General features: G+C 36.1%; 1 protein-coding gene across 4 annotated transcripts in view; it reads left to right on the forward strand.

Annotated features, from left to right (window-relative positions):
- RB1CC1 (RB1 inducible coiled-coil 1) overlaps positions 1 to 17,056 on the forward strand; it is a 70,725-nt gene that overhangs the window by 37,597 nt on the left and 16,072 nt on the right. For all 4 annotated transcript variants that reach the window (XM_042837148.1, XM_042837140.1, XM_042837155.1 and 1 more), the window contains 7 exons: positions 1,009 to 1,195; positions 1,276 to 1,357; positions 2,043 to 2,104; positions 2,957 to 3,060; positions 5,091 to 5,217; positions 11,385 to 13,300; positions 16,484 to 16,643. In XM_042837148.1, coding sequence (XP_042693082.1) covers positions 1,009 to 1,195; positions 1,276 to 1,357; positions 2,043 to 2,104; positions 2,957 to 3,060; positions 5,091 to 5,217; positions 11,385 to 13,300; positions 16,484 to 16,643 — 2,638 coding nt within the window. The remainder of the gene's footprint in view (positions 1 to 1,008; positions 1,196 to 1,275; positions 1,358 to 2,042; positions 2,105 to 2,956; positions 3,061 to 5,090; positions 5,218 to 11,384; positions 13,301 to 16,483; positions 16,644 to 17,056) is intronic.

Here is a 17,056-nt window from a genome sequence, read left to right on the forward strand (position 1 = left end):
TTCAAAAGGAAAAGCAAAGTATTGTATTCTGGGTCAAACCAAATATTCTTCTAGCTTGTCTGTCTTCAGTAGCAGTATGTAGCAGATGACCATAATGGGAATCTAGTGAGAAGGAATCTTTTTGTCTAAGAGTATTTACTTACAGAAATAGTTCACTTGTATTTAATTGCTGGTGGAGATTTCTTCCATTAATTCTTTTTTGAATTCACAAGCTCCTGGCTTTTTCAAGGAGCATTATAACAGTGGTATAGAGAAAATACTTCATTTTTGTGCTTCCACTGGATGCTTGTTGGATTCGTGTAATGCCTTCTCCTTCTTTCTTGCTACTCATTGCTGTGAGAAAGTTAACAGTTAAAAATGACTTCTTTGGTGTAAAAAAAATCACTATAATGTTTCTCTTCGGTCTCTCAATTTTAGCACTGTTTCAGTAGTTAAACTGTGATTTAATTATTTTGCTGACTGATTGAAAATTGTGTTGGCCATGGAATAAATGTTCAGATTTTCAATATAGGAATTTGTATGTTAAGAGTGGCTTTAGATGTTAGAGATATTTGTAATGAATGAGTAGATGGCAGTCTATCTTATCTGTTAGACAGTATCCACACATTCAATATTTCTTACTAATGCTTTTCTGTAAATATTTTTAAGACTTATAAACAGACTAGTCTCTTCTAGGCATAGCAGCTTCTTTTTAAGTTCTTCTGGATAAAACTTCGTTATCATTTACTATGAAGTTACGTATGCTCAGACTTGCTTATTAAAAACAGTACCTTAACTCTACTAAGTGTTAATTATGGAGCACTTTCGAGACTTCCTTATTTGAGAAATTAATGGAGAAGACAATTAGTGAATTCTAAATTATTTGGTACTTCCAGATAGAATGCTGTTGTCCCACGTAAAATGATGTAGTTGTTCACTTGATCCAAAGATGCTGCTAGTTTCAATGAAATTAAAATGCATAAGAGATGACTAAGTTGTTATCTTCTAATGTATAACCTACTTTTGTAGGTGGTGTTGTTTTGTAATGCTTCATGCTGACCAAGATGGAGAGAAACTGCAAGCATTGCTTCGTCTTGTGACAGAACTCTTAGAGAGGGTCAAGGTTGTAGAGGCTCTCAGTACTGTTCCTCAGATGTACTGTTTAGCTGTCGTTGAGGTTGTGAGGAGAAAAATGTTCATAAAACACTACAGGGAGGTAAGTAAACAAGATGTCAGGTTCAAACCTTTGTGTCACTGCATGAATTAACAACTAACTATGTATTTCCCATTTCACAGTGGGCAGGTGCTTTAATAAATGATGGGAAACACCTATATGAAGCTGAAAGGGCAAAAAGAGAATCTTTTGGTAAACTGTTCAGTAAGTACTTCCTGTTCTGTGATCCGTGGCTTAGTATGACATTTCTCTTCAGAAGTTGATAAAATACTTCCGTTATGTTTTAGTTAAAATATGCGTATGATTATGCTTTTCCATATAGTTTTATCAAAAATACTGTGAATGTTCTCATTAGTTTAATGCTCCTGAAAGAAAAAATGTTATTACACTTGAATGCAGTTTCTGCTTGAACGTTCTGCAAGCTTTACAATTCCTTTAAAGGAATCCTTTTGAAATCATTACTGAGTATTTGAGCATTGGTGCAGCATCCTCTGTAATTCGTTTAAAAAATGAATAAAAAGCTGAAGTTGCACATCTAGAACACTTGACCAGAGGTTTTTTTCTTTAAATAAGAGAATTGAGTAAAAGGTTATCAAATGTTTGGAAAGGAAGTTAGCAAGATTTCAAAGAAGCAACTTGGAAGAATTAGCTGAGGCTTTTGAAAAGGTGAACAGTAAGCAAATAGAATTCATCACACCATTCAAGCCTCTGCTTTTATGGCGGATTTTACATGAGGTTCTGTCACCACTTTGTGTTAAGAAAAAGTATGTTTGGAATAACTTCAAATTTAGTTCAACTGTTGAACTACTATAGCTCAATTGTTTTTTGTTGAGGCACTGTTTGTATGTTGCATTTATTCCTTTTAAATAACCATTTTTTCTTTGCCCAGGGAAGTCTTTTCTAAGGAATCGCTTGTTCAGAGGACTTGATTCCTGGCCTCCATCCTTTTGTGTATGTACTTAGTATCTTTTTGTTGTTTCTTTCATTTTTCTGAACAGCACTTAGTAATTTAAATGAGGCGTAATTCATGTTGTATACCTGTCACATTGCCCTGACAGATGAGATAGCTAGACAGTGTACTTTTTGCTATTAAAAGGGACCTATATTAACACTGTTTACCAACTTGTATTGTGGTGGGAAAGTATGTATCAGTTTGTTATTTCTTTTTAAGGAGTCATCTGTAGAACTGATTTTAAAAGTTGTTTTTTATTGATGCTCGGAAAACAAAGGCCAGGAGGAATAATTGTTTATTTAATCCAATATTCTGAATAATATAGACCTAAAATTAATCATTTGGTAAAAACAAGTGTTTTCCTTTTTTCCTGTGATTACTGGAGGAGTGGAACAGAATTTTTTTTTGTAATTGAGCGTTGCCTATTTAATTTCTCACAGATTACTTAATTAAAGTAAAATATTCTGATTCTAATATTGCTGACTTTTTTTTTTTTTTTTTTTAGTATTTTAAACACTGGACTGTATTTGTGTATTAAGTTAGTCTTAAGTTTCAGAGTCATCTCTTATCCCTTAACATTAGTGGTCTGTTTAATAACTTTAGTAAGCTTAATAATAGGGAGAAAGTGCTGCTGCCAGAGGCGCTGTGGGTAACGATAAATTTGAGTTTATATATTTATTCTTTAGGGTTGTGAGGGTATGGCCAGATGTGCTTGTTTAAAAGGAGAATTAAGTCTTTGATGAGAGAAATCATAGTTTAACTTATCTGTTATGAATTAGACTCCTTTTGAATCCTTTAGTTATCTTGTTATCATCATCAACAATGTATGAATTAATTTCTTCTTGATACAGACAAGAAAACCTCGCAGATTTGACAGTGAGCTTCCAGATATCTCATTAAGTGACTTGCAATTTTTGCAGTCTTTTTGTCCTTCAGAAGTTCAGCCGTTACTCAGGTAAATCACCTTTTTAACCTCTCTGTGATATGGAAGTGGCTTCCCTTTCTGTCCTGCTCACTCCTCATTCAGACCCCCTCTCCCTCTCTGATATCTTTTATGTAAGGAACAGACAGTGATATTCTGTAAACTGGTGTCGTTCTTAAGTGATGCTTTTAGCTGACATACGACAGGTATGTTCTTTGTATGCTTCATGTACTCAAGTTAAAATGACCTGAGCACCTATGTCCTATGTATTCTCTACTAAGGTGTAATTAATGTTGGGCATTGCTGTGATGGATAATAAGCTTTCAAATTCATGTATTTTAAACCTGTAGAAATAAGATAATGTTAAGCAAGTTAGCAAGCAAGAAATAGGCAAGAACAAGTATGGTGTGTAAGATCCTATGTCAGAAGAGATCTTTCTCTGTATCACCACAATGAGATGCTATACATGTGGACTATTGTTCTGTTAGAGCTGTAGTTCCATTTTCCAGCTTTAAGGCCAAAATCCCACAGAAAATAAGATAAGTCCGCGTGGAGATGCTCTGTGTCATTTGTTAGGTTTGCCAACAGTATCAGCCTGAAACCTGTTACTGGCATGCAGCGTTGAAATTCTGCATTTTTCATCTTTATGTTGTATTGGTATTATTTTTGATTCTAAAGTCCTGCTGATCCTCCTGGTGCTATATCTGCTGGTATTAACAACAGGTGTAGTGAGCTTAGCCTACTTGACAGTGAATTTGCTATCAATCATGATTTTGCTGATAAACCCTTCTAATTTCTCTTGTTACAGTGTTAGACTTGCTTCTCAGGGATTCTAAAGATAAAATGTAAACTATAGTTTTATATATTGCCGATATTGACATCATGATTTTGGGATTTGTGAGAATTTTATGACTGTCTAGGAAGCTCTCTGAGTCTAGTAAGAATTTTGTTGTGCTGTTAGAGAATATTCAGTAACAGAGCTGTTCGTGACTGATGTAGTGACACAGCTTTCCACTTGATGGCAATAGAGGTGGGATTATGTTGTGTTCACCTTGGCTTCTGGGTTCAGACTTGCATTTGGTGGTAATGTTGATGAAGGCAGAGGACTTGTAACTTGAACAGGCCTAGCTTTTGCACATCTTTATACACATTGAGCTTCAGAACAAACTTTATAGCAGTGGTCTCTTCAGTGCTTTAATTGAACATCCCAAAGAAAACAATTGGCAAGCAAGCAAGCTGAGGATGAGCAGTGGGATTCTTCTCTATCGCTGCTAATTCCTGGAGCTTCAGGATTAAAATTATGCCTCCATTTTCATACAGTGCTTCAGTGAAAAGTTTCTGAGGTTCTAAGTTTACCTAGTTGCTGAAATATTAATTCCATAAAAATAATACTACATACCACATGCCATATATTTTGACTAAAGAATGCAAAATACACTGAAACATTATCTGCTTTTGTCGTATTGTTAGTCTAAATGAACTGCTGTTTCATTAATTCAGTGGAGCAATTCCAGACAAATTAAATATTCTAGAAGTACAGGCTCTCAAGAAAAATGAAATGTTACTTTTTCAAAGGTTTAGGAAACCTGTAACTTTTCAACACTTGCAATGTGATCACAATGTGTTGTTCAGTCTTTTCAGTGATAGGTAACCTAAATTAAATAGAATAATATAGAATTAATTGCTGCTTCAAAGTAGGAGCTGGATTGGAGAGGATCCAACTGAGGAGAATAATTGAGCCATTTGCAATTATAGGTGCTTCAGTTACAGATTTGATCACCATCAGTTCTCTTCTGGTATGTCTTGAAAGGAAAGACCTTGATGCAGTACTTCCCCATTATTTTTATCATTATGTGGTCCTTAAGAGCTCTGAAGTTCTTAATTTAAAGCACAAATAAAAGGTACTTGTGTGGATTTTCTATGCTAAATACTTGAAATGAAAAAAATATAAACTTCATTTAGAGGGAAGCTTTGTTTCGCTGGAATGTCTACATTAAAAAAATCAATCATTTGAATATTAGATGTAACAATGTGCCAAAAACATATCCTGTGTTGTTTTTAAGGGTTCCAATACTTTGTGACTTTGAACCTCTTCACCAGCATGTACGTGCTTTACATAACCTGGTAAAAGCAGCACAGAGTTTGGATGAAATGTCACAAACCATTACTGACCTGCTGAATGAACAAAAGGTATGCTTTTTATTTTTCTTAACCAAAAAAATAGAATATTCTATTCAAAAAGAGCTGTGTATTTTCATAATGTTGTTTTATCTGCTTCAGGAAGGTACTTTGTTTTTCCAGATGTGAAGATTAGTTGATCACACAACTTTACAGTAGTAATTTACTTCATAATAAGTAAAGTAAGTCTATTTAGAAAATAGTCTAAAGGTATGAAATGCCTTCAACACATCAGATGCTTGTATTCCACAGAATTTGTAAAATTAATAGAATAAATTATAGTCCAGTGGAATTATTCTGATCATATTTTTCTGCTATTTTTATGATCCTCTTTGAATGTATGTATTTTGTCTCGCTTGTATTTTTCAAACATAGATATAAAAATACTCAGTTTTAGGCACTTCAGTACAGAAGGGACACTGAGGTGCTGGACAGGTAAAAAGAAGGGCAACAATGCTTGTGAAGGGCTTGGAGAGTATGCCCTATGAGGAGAGACTGAAGGAACTGGGGATGTTCAGTCTGGGGAGAAGGAAGCTGTGGGGAGACCTTGTTGCTATCTTCCAATATCTGAAAAGTGCTTACAGTGAGACCGGGGTTGGTCGCTTCTCACTGGTGGCAGGTGACAGGACAAGGGGAAATGGCCTCAAGTTGCACCAGGGTAAGTTTGGGTTGGATATCAGGAAAAACTTGTTTCCAGAAAGGGTTGTTAAGCACTGGAATAGGCTCCCCAGGGAGGTGGTTGAGTCACCATCCCTGGATGGGTTTGGATGTGGTGCTCAGGGACATGATTCAGAGGAGGGCTGTTAAGGTAGTATGGTTAGGTTGTGGTTGGACTTGATGGTCTTTGAGGTCTTTTCCAACCTGAGTGATTCTGTGATTCTATAAGCTTGTTACTTCTTTGGATGTTTTCAGTGTTTAAGTCTTTCTGCCCCAGAAAGATAAGGGAGAATTCAGGGACCCCATAACTGGTTGTAGCCATTAATCTGAAAACTGCTGGTTGCAGTCCTGCTTTCTGGGGAAGTGTTACATGCAGTCCTTTGAGTTTACAGGGAACAGATAGCTTAAAAACAAAACAAAAACAAAACAAACAGACAAAAAAAACCCCTACCTTTTCCTCCTCTTCCTCCACCTATCAAGCAGATTCTTCCCCTAGAAAGAGTAGCCTATCAGTCACTTTAGGTTGCTTCTACACATTCTGCCTCTAACAGTCATTGTACACCAAATAGGATCCTTTTAGCTTCTAATTGTAACCTATTCTGGGGACTTAAGCAGTGTTTAACATTTTATGTAAAGTTTAGTGCTTCAGATTGGCCTTCTCCTGCAGTTGAATATTTTGCAGGATTCCGTGTTATAACCTTCAATGTGAGTGTTCAGATGGATTTTCATGCTGTCTAGTACTAACCTTGTGCAACTCGCTTCACAACGCCATGGTCCTAGTTAAGTTTATTGTATATACATTGAAGGGGCTGTTACTGTTATTATTTTTATTTTGTACTCAAAGTCATGTGCATGTGAAATTTTGAATGAGATAATTCCTGCTTAAAGCAGATGTGTGAAGTCCTCTGTCTTTTTACCCCTCTGAAACTTGAACATGAGATTTACTGTAAGTCTTTGATTCATTCTTTGGGTAAGGGACTGGCTAGAGGGCCATGCCCGATGAGTATTGGTTAATGGAGTTAAGTGCAGCTAGTGACCTTATTCAAGTGGTGTCCCCCAGGGGTTGGTATTGGGGCCCATCTTGTTTAATATCTTTACTGATGACCCAGATGAGGGGATTGAGTGAGTAACGCTCAATAAGTTTGCAGATAACACCAAGTTGGGAGGTGGTGCTGATCTGCCTGAGGGTAGGGAGACCCTTCTGAGGGATCTAAATAAGCTGGATCACTGGGCTGAGATGAATGGGGTGAGGTTCAACAAGGCCAAGTGCTGGGTCTTGCACTTTGACCACAACAACCCCATGCAGTGCTATAGGCTTGGGGATGAGTGGTTGGATGACTGTGAAGAGGAAAGGGATCTGGGGGTGTTGGTTGATGCTCGGCTGAACATGAGCTGACAGTGTGCCCAGGTGGCCAAGAGGGCCAACAGCATTCTGGCCTGCATTAGAAATTTTTTCTAATTAGAAACAATTAGAAATCAGGAATTAGTGTGGCCATCAGGAGCAGGGAAGTGATCATCCCTCTTACTCAGTGCTGGTGAGGCCGCACCTTGAGTATTGTGTTCAGTTTTGTGCCCCTTGCTACAGGAAAGACATTGAGGCCCTGGAACGTGTCCAGAGAAGGGCAATGAAACTGGTGAGGGGTCTGGAGCACAAGTCCTATGAGGAGCAGCTGAGGGAACTGGGATTGTTTAGTCTGGAGAAGAGGAGGCTCAGGGGAGACCTCATTGCACTGTACAACTTCCTGAAGGGAGGCTGTGATAAGGAGTGGTTTGGCCTCTTTGCCATGGAACAAACAGGACCCGAGGAAATGGCCACAAGTTGTACCAGAGGAGGTTTAGGTTAGATAGGTTACATAAGGAAGAACTTTTTCTCTCAGAGGGTGGTCAGGCACTGGAATGGCTGCCCAGGGAGCTGTTGGAGTCGCCGTTCCTGGCAGTGTTCAAGAGGTGTCTGGATGAGGAGCTATGAGAGATGGTTTAGTGCTTGTGGTAGCGATGGTAATGGGAGCACAGTTGGACTAGATGATCTTGCAGGTCCTTTCCAACCTTATAATTCTATGTAGAATATGAGATCTGGGCTTCTTTTTGATCTGAAGTGTAAGAAAGTGTGTCACTTCTTTCTTAATGAGAATTGATTTCTTTATGAGCAACTGTTATGAATAAGTATTTTAGGGCCTTTTCGCTGTATTAGACAATGAAATGGCTAAGAATGGTGGCAGCTGTGAGTTTTCTGAACATATTCATTCATCAGATCACACTATGATATGTAAATGTCCACTTCCAGCTGAAAGCATCCTGAAATTTCTTAGTGACACATTTTCTAGGGAATTTATTATTCACAAAAGCTTACAGTGTAAGGAAAACGTGAAATCAGTCAAAACAGTAACTTTAATTCAAAATACATAACATTGGAACAAGAAAAAGAAAAGTTGCCTTACTTATTCCACCTTAATCATTTTTAGTATTCCGAAAATCCATCTAGAAATTGATTCAGACTTGTTTATCTGAGACATTTTTATTAGCTTATGGCTTCACAAAAAAGATGCTTGCTAAGTCAGGAGAATCTGTTCTTTCCACACTTTTCTTTTGCTGTGCTTTGACCATTTTGGATTCTTGGCTGACTCAGAAATGTCAAATGCCCAGACAGATTTGGGTAATTGTCTCTATCCATAGAGTAAATTACATTGCACAATCAGAGCTGGAACACTCATGATGTCATCTTGAAAGCGCCTATTTCTGTCTGTGATTTTGATGATTCATTTGAACACTTTTTTTGTACTGAAGCAAATAGGCCTATTGAAATGATTTTCTTTGTGTTGTTGTTATCAACTAATGAAAGACATTAGGTCTATTCTCTGTGTTGCTTTGGTTTGCAAACAGTCTAGAAGTGTCTTTTTTTTTTTTTTTTTTTAGTTTTATATATGTATATATATACACTATTTTTGCATATCTTTGTGCTTTTGCTTAGAATTACTGAAAGAATATGAAGTATCATTTTCTTATCCTTAATGTTGCTGGGAATTTACACTACATAACTAGCAAGATGAATCAATATTTAATAATAGTCCTGAAAATGACTTCATCTTCACGCTCCTGCAAGTTGTTTGTGAACTGTAAGATCTTCCCAGCTTGCTGATGACTCAGTGGGCACTGAATTTTGCCTGTGTAGCCCACAGTATTTGCCCAGGGAGGCCCATCAGACACTGGGGATAGGAACTAGTTGATTTTTAAGGTGACTTCCAACCTAAGTCATTTTGTGGTTCTATAACCTCAGCTTTCTATTAAAAACAAGTGGCAGTAGAAGCCTGGTTCATCAAGTTTTTCTCATGCATGTTGTTAATGCAGCAGTTGAGTTGTCTGATTCGGAGTTTAGCTCTTCTTGCTGATGCAGGAGGATGGTCTTCATGCATTTGCTTTGGGCAGGAGAGGAAAGCTGTGAGTGCAGCCAGGTGAGCAAAGAACAAGTCAGAGAGGGATTCCAATACTGTTTTGGAGATGTTAGTGTGTTTTGTGTCTCCTTAAATCTTATTATGACAGCTTTTAAGTTCATGGAATGCTAACGATGAAATGTGTCGTTGTCTGGTGAGTTTCTTCTAATATTACATCATAGTAAACAGAAATGAACAACATTGGTCTTTAAATAATTTGTTAACTTTGAAATGTGCTTTTAGTGCTTTCTGCTTATTCTGTTTAATGGCCTCACACCAAAGAGATTGCTGTGCCCTTTCATTTTTCTGATAGAGTTTAATCGGATCAGCGATTAGTCTTAAGATATCTAAGAGAAAGTTAAGGTGCCTATAGGACTGAGATAAGATGATTAAGGTGTCATCTTCATAGGTACCAGGTAATTAACACTTTCAATCCTGTGGTATTAAAAATTGCTCTTGTAAGAGAAGCTGGTTTTTCAAATGAGATTATGAATCTACAGCTTGTTCTAGTTGAGTTCAAAATTCAGCACTGTTTGTAATCCTTAAAAGAATTGCCCAATTCCTTGTCCATGAGTTTACCTAGTAACATAACCAGGGCAATATGTGTAACCCAGCAACACTGCAGAACTTAAATTAGCTCTACTATTCTCTATGCTTCCTATTTTTCTTTTCTTCCTCTGAACTCCTTCATTATCATGGGAATAACAGCATATGAGATATACGTTGATTGGTGCCTATAGGCTGTAAATGGCAGACATTAGGTTTTCAGGGGAATAGGCAACAGTCAACTGTCTTCCATCTAGTTTCAATTCCTCGAAATGTGAGGCTTTATTCTTCATGATGCTGTAATCTAGTAATGCAACTACAGACCCAGCTCACAACAGCCATTGCAGAGCGTGGAATTTTTTCAACCACAATTTTTAAACAAACTCCCTACAGACTATTGCTCCACACAGTGCAGAGTTGTGTTTTTTACTCTTTGTGCTATTATAGTTATTCTCTACCTTCTTGGTACTCCTGCAGGACCACACTGGAATTGATACCATCTTTGCTTTGCATGTAGAACCTTATAATATTCACTCCCTGAAGTGTTTTTTGTTTATGACATCTCTGATGCTAGCCTTTATTACAATTGAAGCTCTGGTTTATCAATGTTAAATGCTTGTTGCTTAAAGCATATGATTTGAGTCCATTTATCACCATATACCGTATCTTTCAACATGTTCCTCTCTAAATTTCTGTAGTTAAAAAGCAATTTGATCCCAAGGCAGGTGTTGAAATATGGACTATTAATACCTTTACCAAAAGGAACGTTGCTCTTTAAGTTGTCTCTTATGACGTGTATTCATTTGTGATGACTAAAGACAGCATGAGAGTCAGCACATGTTCTTTGGAAAAGAGACACAAGCAAGATTACAGATAGTTATTCCGTATAAACCATAGTCATTCATTTGAAGACTGAATGATCTGGAGCTCCAGAATCAGGTCTGGGTTTTGTTCCAGTGTCCCTAGGCAAAATGACAGAAATTAGTAGTGTTGGAAGCAACATGGAAAAATAAATCTACTCAAAGTGTGATATCCTTAGATCTGAACAAGGCAACAATTTTGTTATACTAAAATTTGTGGTAAACCTTCTTAATTTAATATTCGTTATCAGTGACTGAATTACCCTGGTTTATAAAGCTGTATAAGCAAAAAAAAGTAATTTAACTAACAAAATTATTAGGAAAAACAATTTTGTTTGTCAGTAAACAAAGAATGTCTGTTTATGATTGCTTCAGTTTTTTTGTTATCATCCAAACTTACATTTGACTCCTTTCAAATACAATTGTATGGGATTATTGTAGAATTTCTATATAAATGGGCTCTTGGTAATTAGGTATGTGTGCAGTTTTCCAGTAATTTTCAGAAAAGTACCATTTGCAATTTCTGCTATTTTTAGTTGAATTTTTAAGTTATTTATTTTTCATCCTTACAGATAAGACTGACTTGTTCATTTTACTTTTGCCTGATAATTTTTAATCAGTTTCAAACATTTGCCAGGACTTTTACCTATCGCCTTAAATATTTGTTCTGCATTTTTTTAACTTGCAGGCTTCCAATAGTCAAACATCACCACAGTCTGCTACTACACCAAGGATGGAAAGTACAACAGGAACCACAATTGCTACCTCTTCCAGAACTCCTCCATCGCTCAGTCTTCAGGGTCCCCTGTGTCCTCCTGTGTGTCCCCCTGCTCCACTAGAAGAATTGTCACCAGACAGCATTGATGCTCATACATTTGATTTTGAAACTATTGCCCACCCGAACCTGGAGCAAGCTCTTAAGCAAGGATCATTGGACTTGGATTCATTAGCAGAAAGTCCAGAATCTGACTTTATGTCAGCAGTAAATGAATTTGTTATAGAAGAAAATCCAGTCTCTCCTAACGCTATAAGTGATCCACAGAGTCCTGAAATGATGGTGGAATCTCTTTATTCTTCAGTTATCAATGCAATAGATAGTAGACGTATGCAAGACACTGGTTCTTGCGTAAGGGACATTTCAGTAGAAAATGCTTCTCGTAGTGTTTGCGTGGAGAAGTGTAAGGTAATTGCTCAAGATTCAAAAGTACGTCTAAGAGGTATAAAAGAAGATCTTTGCCACTTTAGAACACTTGTACAAAAAGAACAGTGTGACTTTTCTAATTCTTTAAAATGCACTTCATTAGAAATAGTAAATACTATTGAAAAGGTAAAACTTTCACTTGAAAAAACACTAAAAGATAAACATCAAAAAGAACTGCAGTCTCTGAAAAGTGAATATGAAACCAAAATTAATAAATTACTGGAGGATGATGAGGAAAGCAAAAAAAAGATTGTAAAGTTAAAAGGTGACTTGTTAGGCCTTGAAGAAGTACTTCAGAATAAGAACAATGAATTTGCGATGGTGAAAAATGAAAAGGAAGCTGTAGTTTCCCTTCAGAATGAAAAAGATCAGAAGCTACATGAATTGGAATGCCAAATGGAGACACAGAATTCTGAAATTAAGAAACTGAGACAGTCACGTGAGATAGTACTCGAAGACTTGAAAAAACTTCATGTTGAAAATGATGAAAAACTACAACTCCTGAGGGCAGAACTCCAGAGTTTAGAACAAAGCCATTTAAAAGAACTGGAAAACAACCTTCAGGCCAGGCATTTACAGGAATTTGAGAAGGTGCTTGCTGAGCACAAGGACAGTTTAGATCAATTAAAAAAAGAAAACCAGCATAGACTTGAACAAATGCAGGAATCTCATGCAGCAATTGTGCAAGAGAAACAACAGCAGGTAGAAGAGTTAAAACTCAAAGTTTCAGATCTGTCTGATTTGAGGTGTAAATTAGAAGTTGAACTTGCCCTGAAAGAAGCAGAAACTGATGAAATGAAGCTTCTCTTGGAAGAAAGCAGAAACCAGCAGCAAGAGACCTTAAAATCTCAGATTGATAAGGAAACTGAAAGCTTAAAAAAAGAGATAGAGAAATTAAACAGTAAGATACAAGTTAGCAGTGATGAATATCAAGTGGGCTTATCAGAACTAAGAACTTTAATGACAATTGAGAAAGATCAATGCATTTCCGAGCTGGTAGACAGATATGAAGAAGAATCAAATTTGCTTAGAACTGAACTAAACAAAGTAACAGTTTTGCATCAGAAAACTTCTGAAGCAGAAAAAAGACTTTCAGATCAAATAACAGAACTGCAGTGTAAGTTAGAGTTGGAAAAGAATGCCCTAGAAAAGGAAAAAACAGAAAAAATGGCACTTTGTGAGCAGCAGGAAAAATATGAAGCTATCATCCATAGGCTTAAGGAAGAGAAAGATCTGTTAGTATCTAACCAAGAGCAAGACAAGCAGTTGCTGATTCAGAAACTCAATTCTGAAAAAGAAGATGCCGTACAAACTGCTTGTAAAGAATTTGAATTGCAAAAGGAAGCTGTTGAAAAAGGGCTTTTGGAAAAAATACAACAACTTGAGATGCAAGTAAATCAGAGGTACTGTAAGGATTAAGTTGCTGTGCTATCTTTGTATTCTAAAGTAATTACTGCATATTGCAGCATGAATACACCGAATTAAGTAAAACTTCTATATATTTGTAATAGTATTTATGTTTTTTTATTCAAGTTACTTTCATTTTGTAGGTAGTGACATTCCTCTGTGCAGTTAGTCACAAAGTTTGCCAGATGTCTTTTACGTATTATTTTCAGACAAGAAGTAAGGTTTTCAGTTTTGTGATGCTATGCTAAGGAATATTATTACAATTGCCTGAAATTCAATTTTTGATGATCTTAGCCTACTTCTCCTGTTGCATCCTTTGCTCTGGCTCTAGTACTGTGACACCATGTGGTTCCTAACTTTTGGGTTGATAACGTTCTTATACTGATTGACGATATGCTTATGGAGGTGCTGATGTTGCCATGAAAAACTGCATGAGAATATATGAACAGCTGAGGGCAGTCCCACAGCCACCTGAACTTCAGCTGGTTTTAACTGCTATAGTTACATATATAAAGGTCTTCAGTTTGAGCTTTATAACAAAACACACTTGGGCAACATCATTTTAAAGAGCGTCGTAGGATGACTGTTCTTCATTGTTAATTTCTGCAATATTTTTCCAATTTGGGAAAAAAATTCCTTCCCATAAATGCCAAGTTATGCTTCCAGACTTCCTGTTTCTAAGCTGTCTGCTAGTTCATAATGCTGTCAGCAGAGCAGACTGTGATATTGTGTAATGGAAATATTAGAATTTTTCTCCGTGGCTGTGGCCTAGAAACAGTATTCTAATTTGAAGTGCTCAAATTTGTCATTAATGTTTTTGGATTGTCTCAGAACTCCAAGGTTAAATCTTGTTAGTACAATATCTTAAGTTTTTTTTTGTTCTGGGTATTACAGTATATTGAGTATTTGAAATAGAAAAAGTGATAGAATGGATATTAAAAGAACAGTGCAGAACATGAACACAAATTTGAGTTAGCATTTAATTTTTAAATGTCAGCGTAATGGTGTATTTTCTTTCTAAATTGAATGGAGGGAGGGGCTATAAAAAGAATCCTGTGATCTAGTGTACACGCAATTCACTTCTGTGGTGCAAAGAGGAATGTAAGCATCCACTTCTCTTGAAATATCCAGATCATCCCCATTGCCTCAGGATTTTGCTATGCTAAATATCTGTCATTGATGTTGTATCAGTGTTGACATTTTATGTATCTCTGTGCAGAAAAGGTTGAAATAGTGATATACTTCTTGAATTCAGATTCAGTGATTGAGTTACAGTTAAGACCTCTTTCTTAAAATATTCTCTAAATTTAATAAGATGTGGTAGAATGAGGAGAGGGAAGCATCAAATGCTGTATTTAAACCTTTTCTTTGTATTAGTGCTTGTAGAAGATCAAAAATGTGACTCGGTAGGGAAGAGATGTAGCTATGTCATCAGACTTAAAAACAAACAAAAAACAGCAACAACAAAACCACCACCTGCATTTAAATTTTAACAACTGAGCAAAGCTCTGTGTATTTCTATACAAACTGGATAAGACTGATACCAATGTATTTCAAAGAAATGTTGTCTGCTTCCGTCTGATGAAGCATTAGTAGTTATGAGTTCTGTCAGGTAGTTTTTATTTTTGAAGTACAACGTTATAATATGTATTGCCTTCTAAGGCTTCGCTTTATGCCTTTCATCTGCTGTTATGTTTTTTCCTTTCTAGCATGTGTTTCATCTCCAGAGGGCATATGTTATGTAGATCTGTCTTAATATTTCAAAGTCACTGTCTAGCTGCTTGGTTGGGTTTTTTTGACTTCCTAAAGCCTTAAGTTGTGTAACTCCAGTTGACTTGTTATCCTCGCTGAATTGTTGCTTAGAAGTTAATTTGTAATGTTAGAAAGAAACTTTTGCTTGTCACATAAATGTTCTTTTCTGCAAGATCACTGTTACATTAATGTTCCAGAAGGCACTGGTGATAACTTAAGTTGTTAAATTTCTGAATATTTTGCTGCTATCAGGAGTTTCATTTTTGAACTTGAGTGTTACCTGTGCATTACCAATATATGATAATGTGTGTTTTGGTTATAAAGTGCCTGGAAGTTATCAGGATTAGGAGAGGTAATAGAACTATAACCCATTTGTAATTCTTCTATGTGATCTTACGTACATAGTGTGTACTGTGCTCAACTAAGATTGATGGAGATTAGTTGAATGATACAATGTTTGTAATGATTGTCATTAAGCAGCTTGATTAACTTGATTTATAATACTTGGGGAGAAAAAAAAAAAAAAAAAAAAAATTATGATAGGACTGCTTTGTAAATTAAGTTAGAAGTTGGTATCTTCCAGCCTTGGTATTTTCCAGCCAGTTCCATAAGACCACAATTAGTGGTGAAGCTTCTCCATATAGAGAAACTGTATCATATTGGTCATAATACTTGTCACACACACACTTTCATGGCTAGACTTTATTTATAAATAACTTGAAGTTCAATCAGCACAAAAGAGAAGAATGAGAATTTTAAATAGTGCAGATTTTAACAAAAGTTGCTCAGTGAAGGGATTTGTCTGTCCCAGTACTTTATAAAGTGATGCTTCATGATAACTCATACCAGACCACAGAAGTGGATAGGTAGTGCTTTGAAATCAATTATTAGAAAATATTTTATCCATTTAAGATTACCTGCTTCAAGAGCCACTTAAGGTTCTTATTCTTCATGCTTGAGTGACAATTAATGCTTTTCCTTCTGATCACTATTGCTGATCTCTAGATTCTGCAACCCACAGAGTTCTTTTACATCTGGATTCCTTATTGTTGAATTGCTTATTTTTGTAAGAGTTTTGGAGGTATTACATTTTGACACAGTAGAAATCTACAGGGAGTTGATCTGTCATTGTTTCTTGATCTTCTGCTTTGCATTCCGTCTATTCAAATAGTGAAAACATGTCTTCCCCCTCAAGCAGATTTTAACAGTATTGGCACACTGATGGTCACTAGAAAACAGAATGATCAAGAATAAGAATTTGGTGAGGTGCATGTGTTTTAAAAATAAAATTGAAGAGTAGTAATGACTTAATCTGAATACAGTAGAGCCTCACAACTAACTTCTGACTTGTGTGCTTACTTTCATATTTCATATAGTCTGGGACTTATATATATGATGAATTTAAAACCTAAACGTTTTCTTTTAAGTCCTCCCACTGAATCATCTGCTGAATCAAGCTTGGTTGCTGAACTTCAAGAAAAGCTTCAGGAAGAAAAAATGAAATTCTTGGAGCAGCTTGAAGAACAAGAAAGAAGAAAGAATGAAGAAGTGCAGAACATTAGAACATCTCTAACTGCAGAACAGCAGGTAAAACTGACTCTTCATTACTCTTCCTCTCCTGAGAAGGATGTGTTCTTTTCCTGTTTGTAAGTTATAGACTTTTTTTCTTTTTTTTTTTTTTCCTTTTTTTTTCTTTTTTTTCTTTTTTTGCTATTGTAACACTCACTTGTGCATTCTGAATTTGCATTATGGTATTGTCTAGAGTCAGGATGTAGTACACCAATGGAATTCAACATGCTTATGACTTTTTTTGCTTAACTGTTTGTGAAGTGAGTGATCCAGATTCATTTTTTATTTGATAGTTTTGCTTGCATTGTTATGTTAGTACTCTAAGTTTTACCTGTTAATTTTCTGAACTTCAGAAGGATGTCACTTAAGTATAGTTTAAGTTAATGGTATTATTTTTGGGCAACACAAATTTAATGCTTAAAAATACTAAT

The sequence above is a fragment of the Centrocercus urophasianus genome, unplaced genomic scaffold (genome assembly GCF_019232065.1).
Source record: "Centrocercus urophasianus isolate 14NV4802_14NV808 unplaced genomic scaffold, USGS_Curo_1.0 seq_11, whole genome shotgun sequence".
NCBI lineage: Eukaryota > Metazoa > Chordata > Aves > Galliformes > Phasianidae > Centrocercus > Centrocercus urophasianus.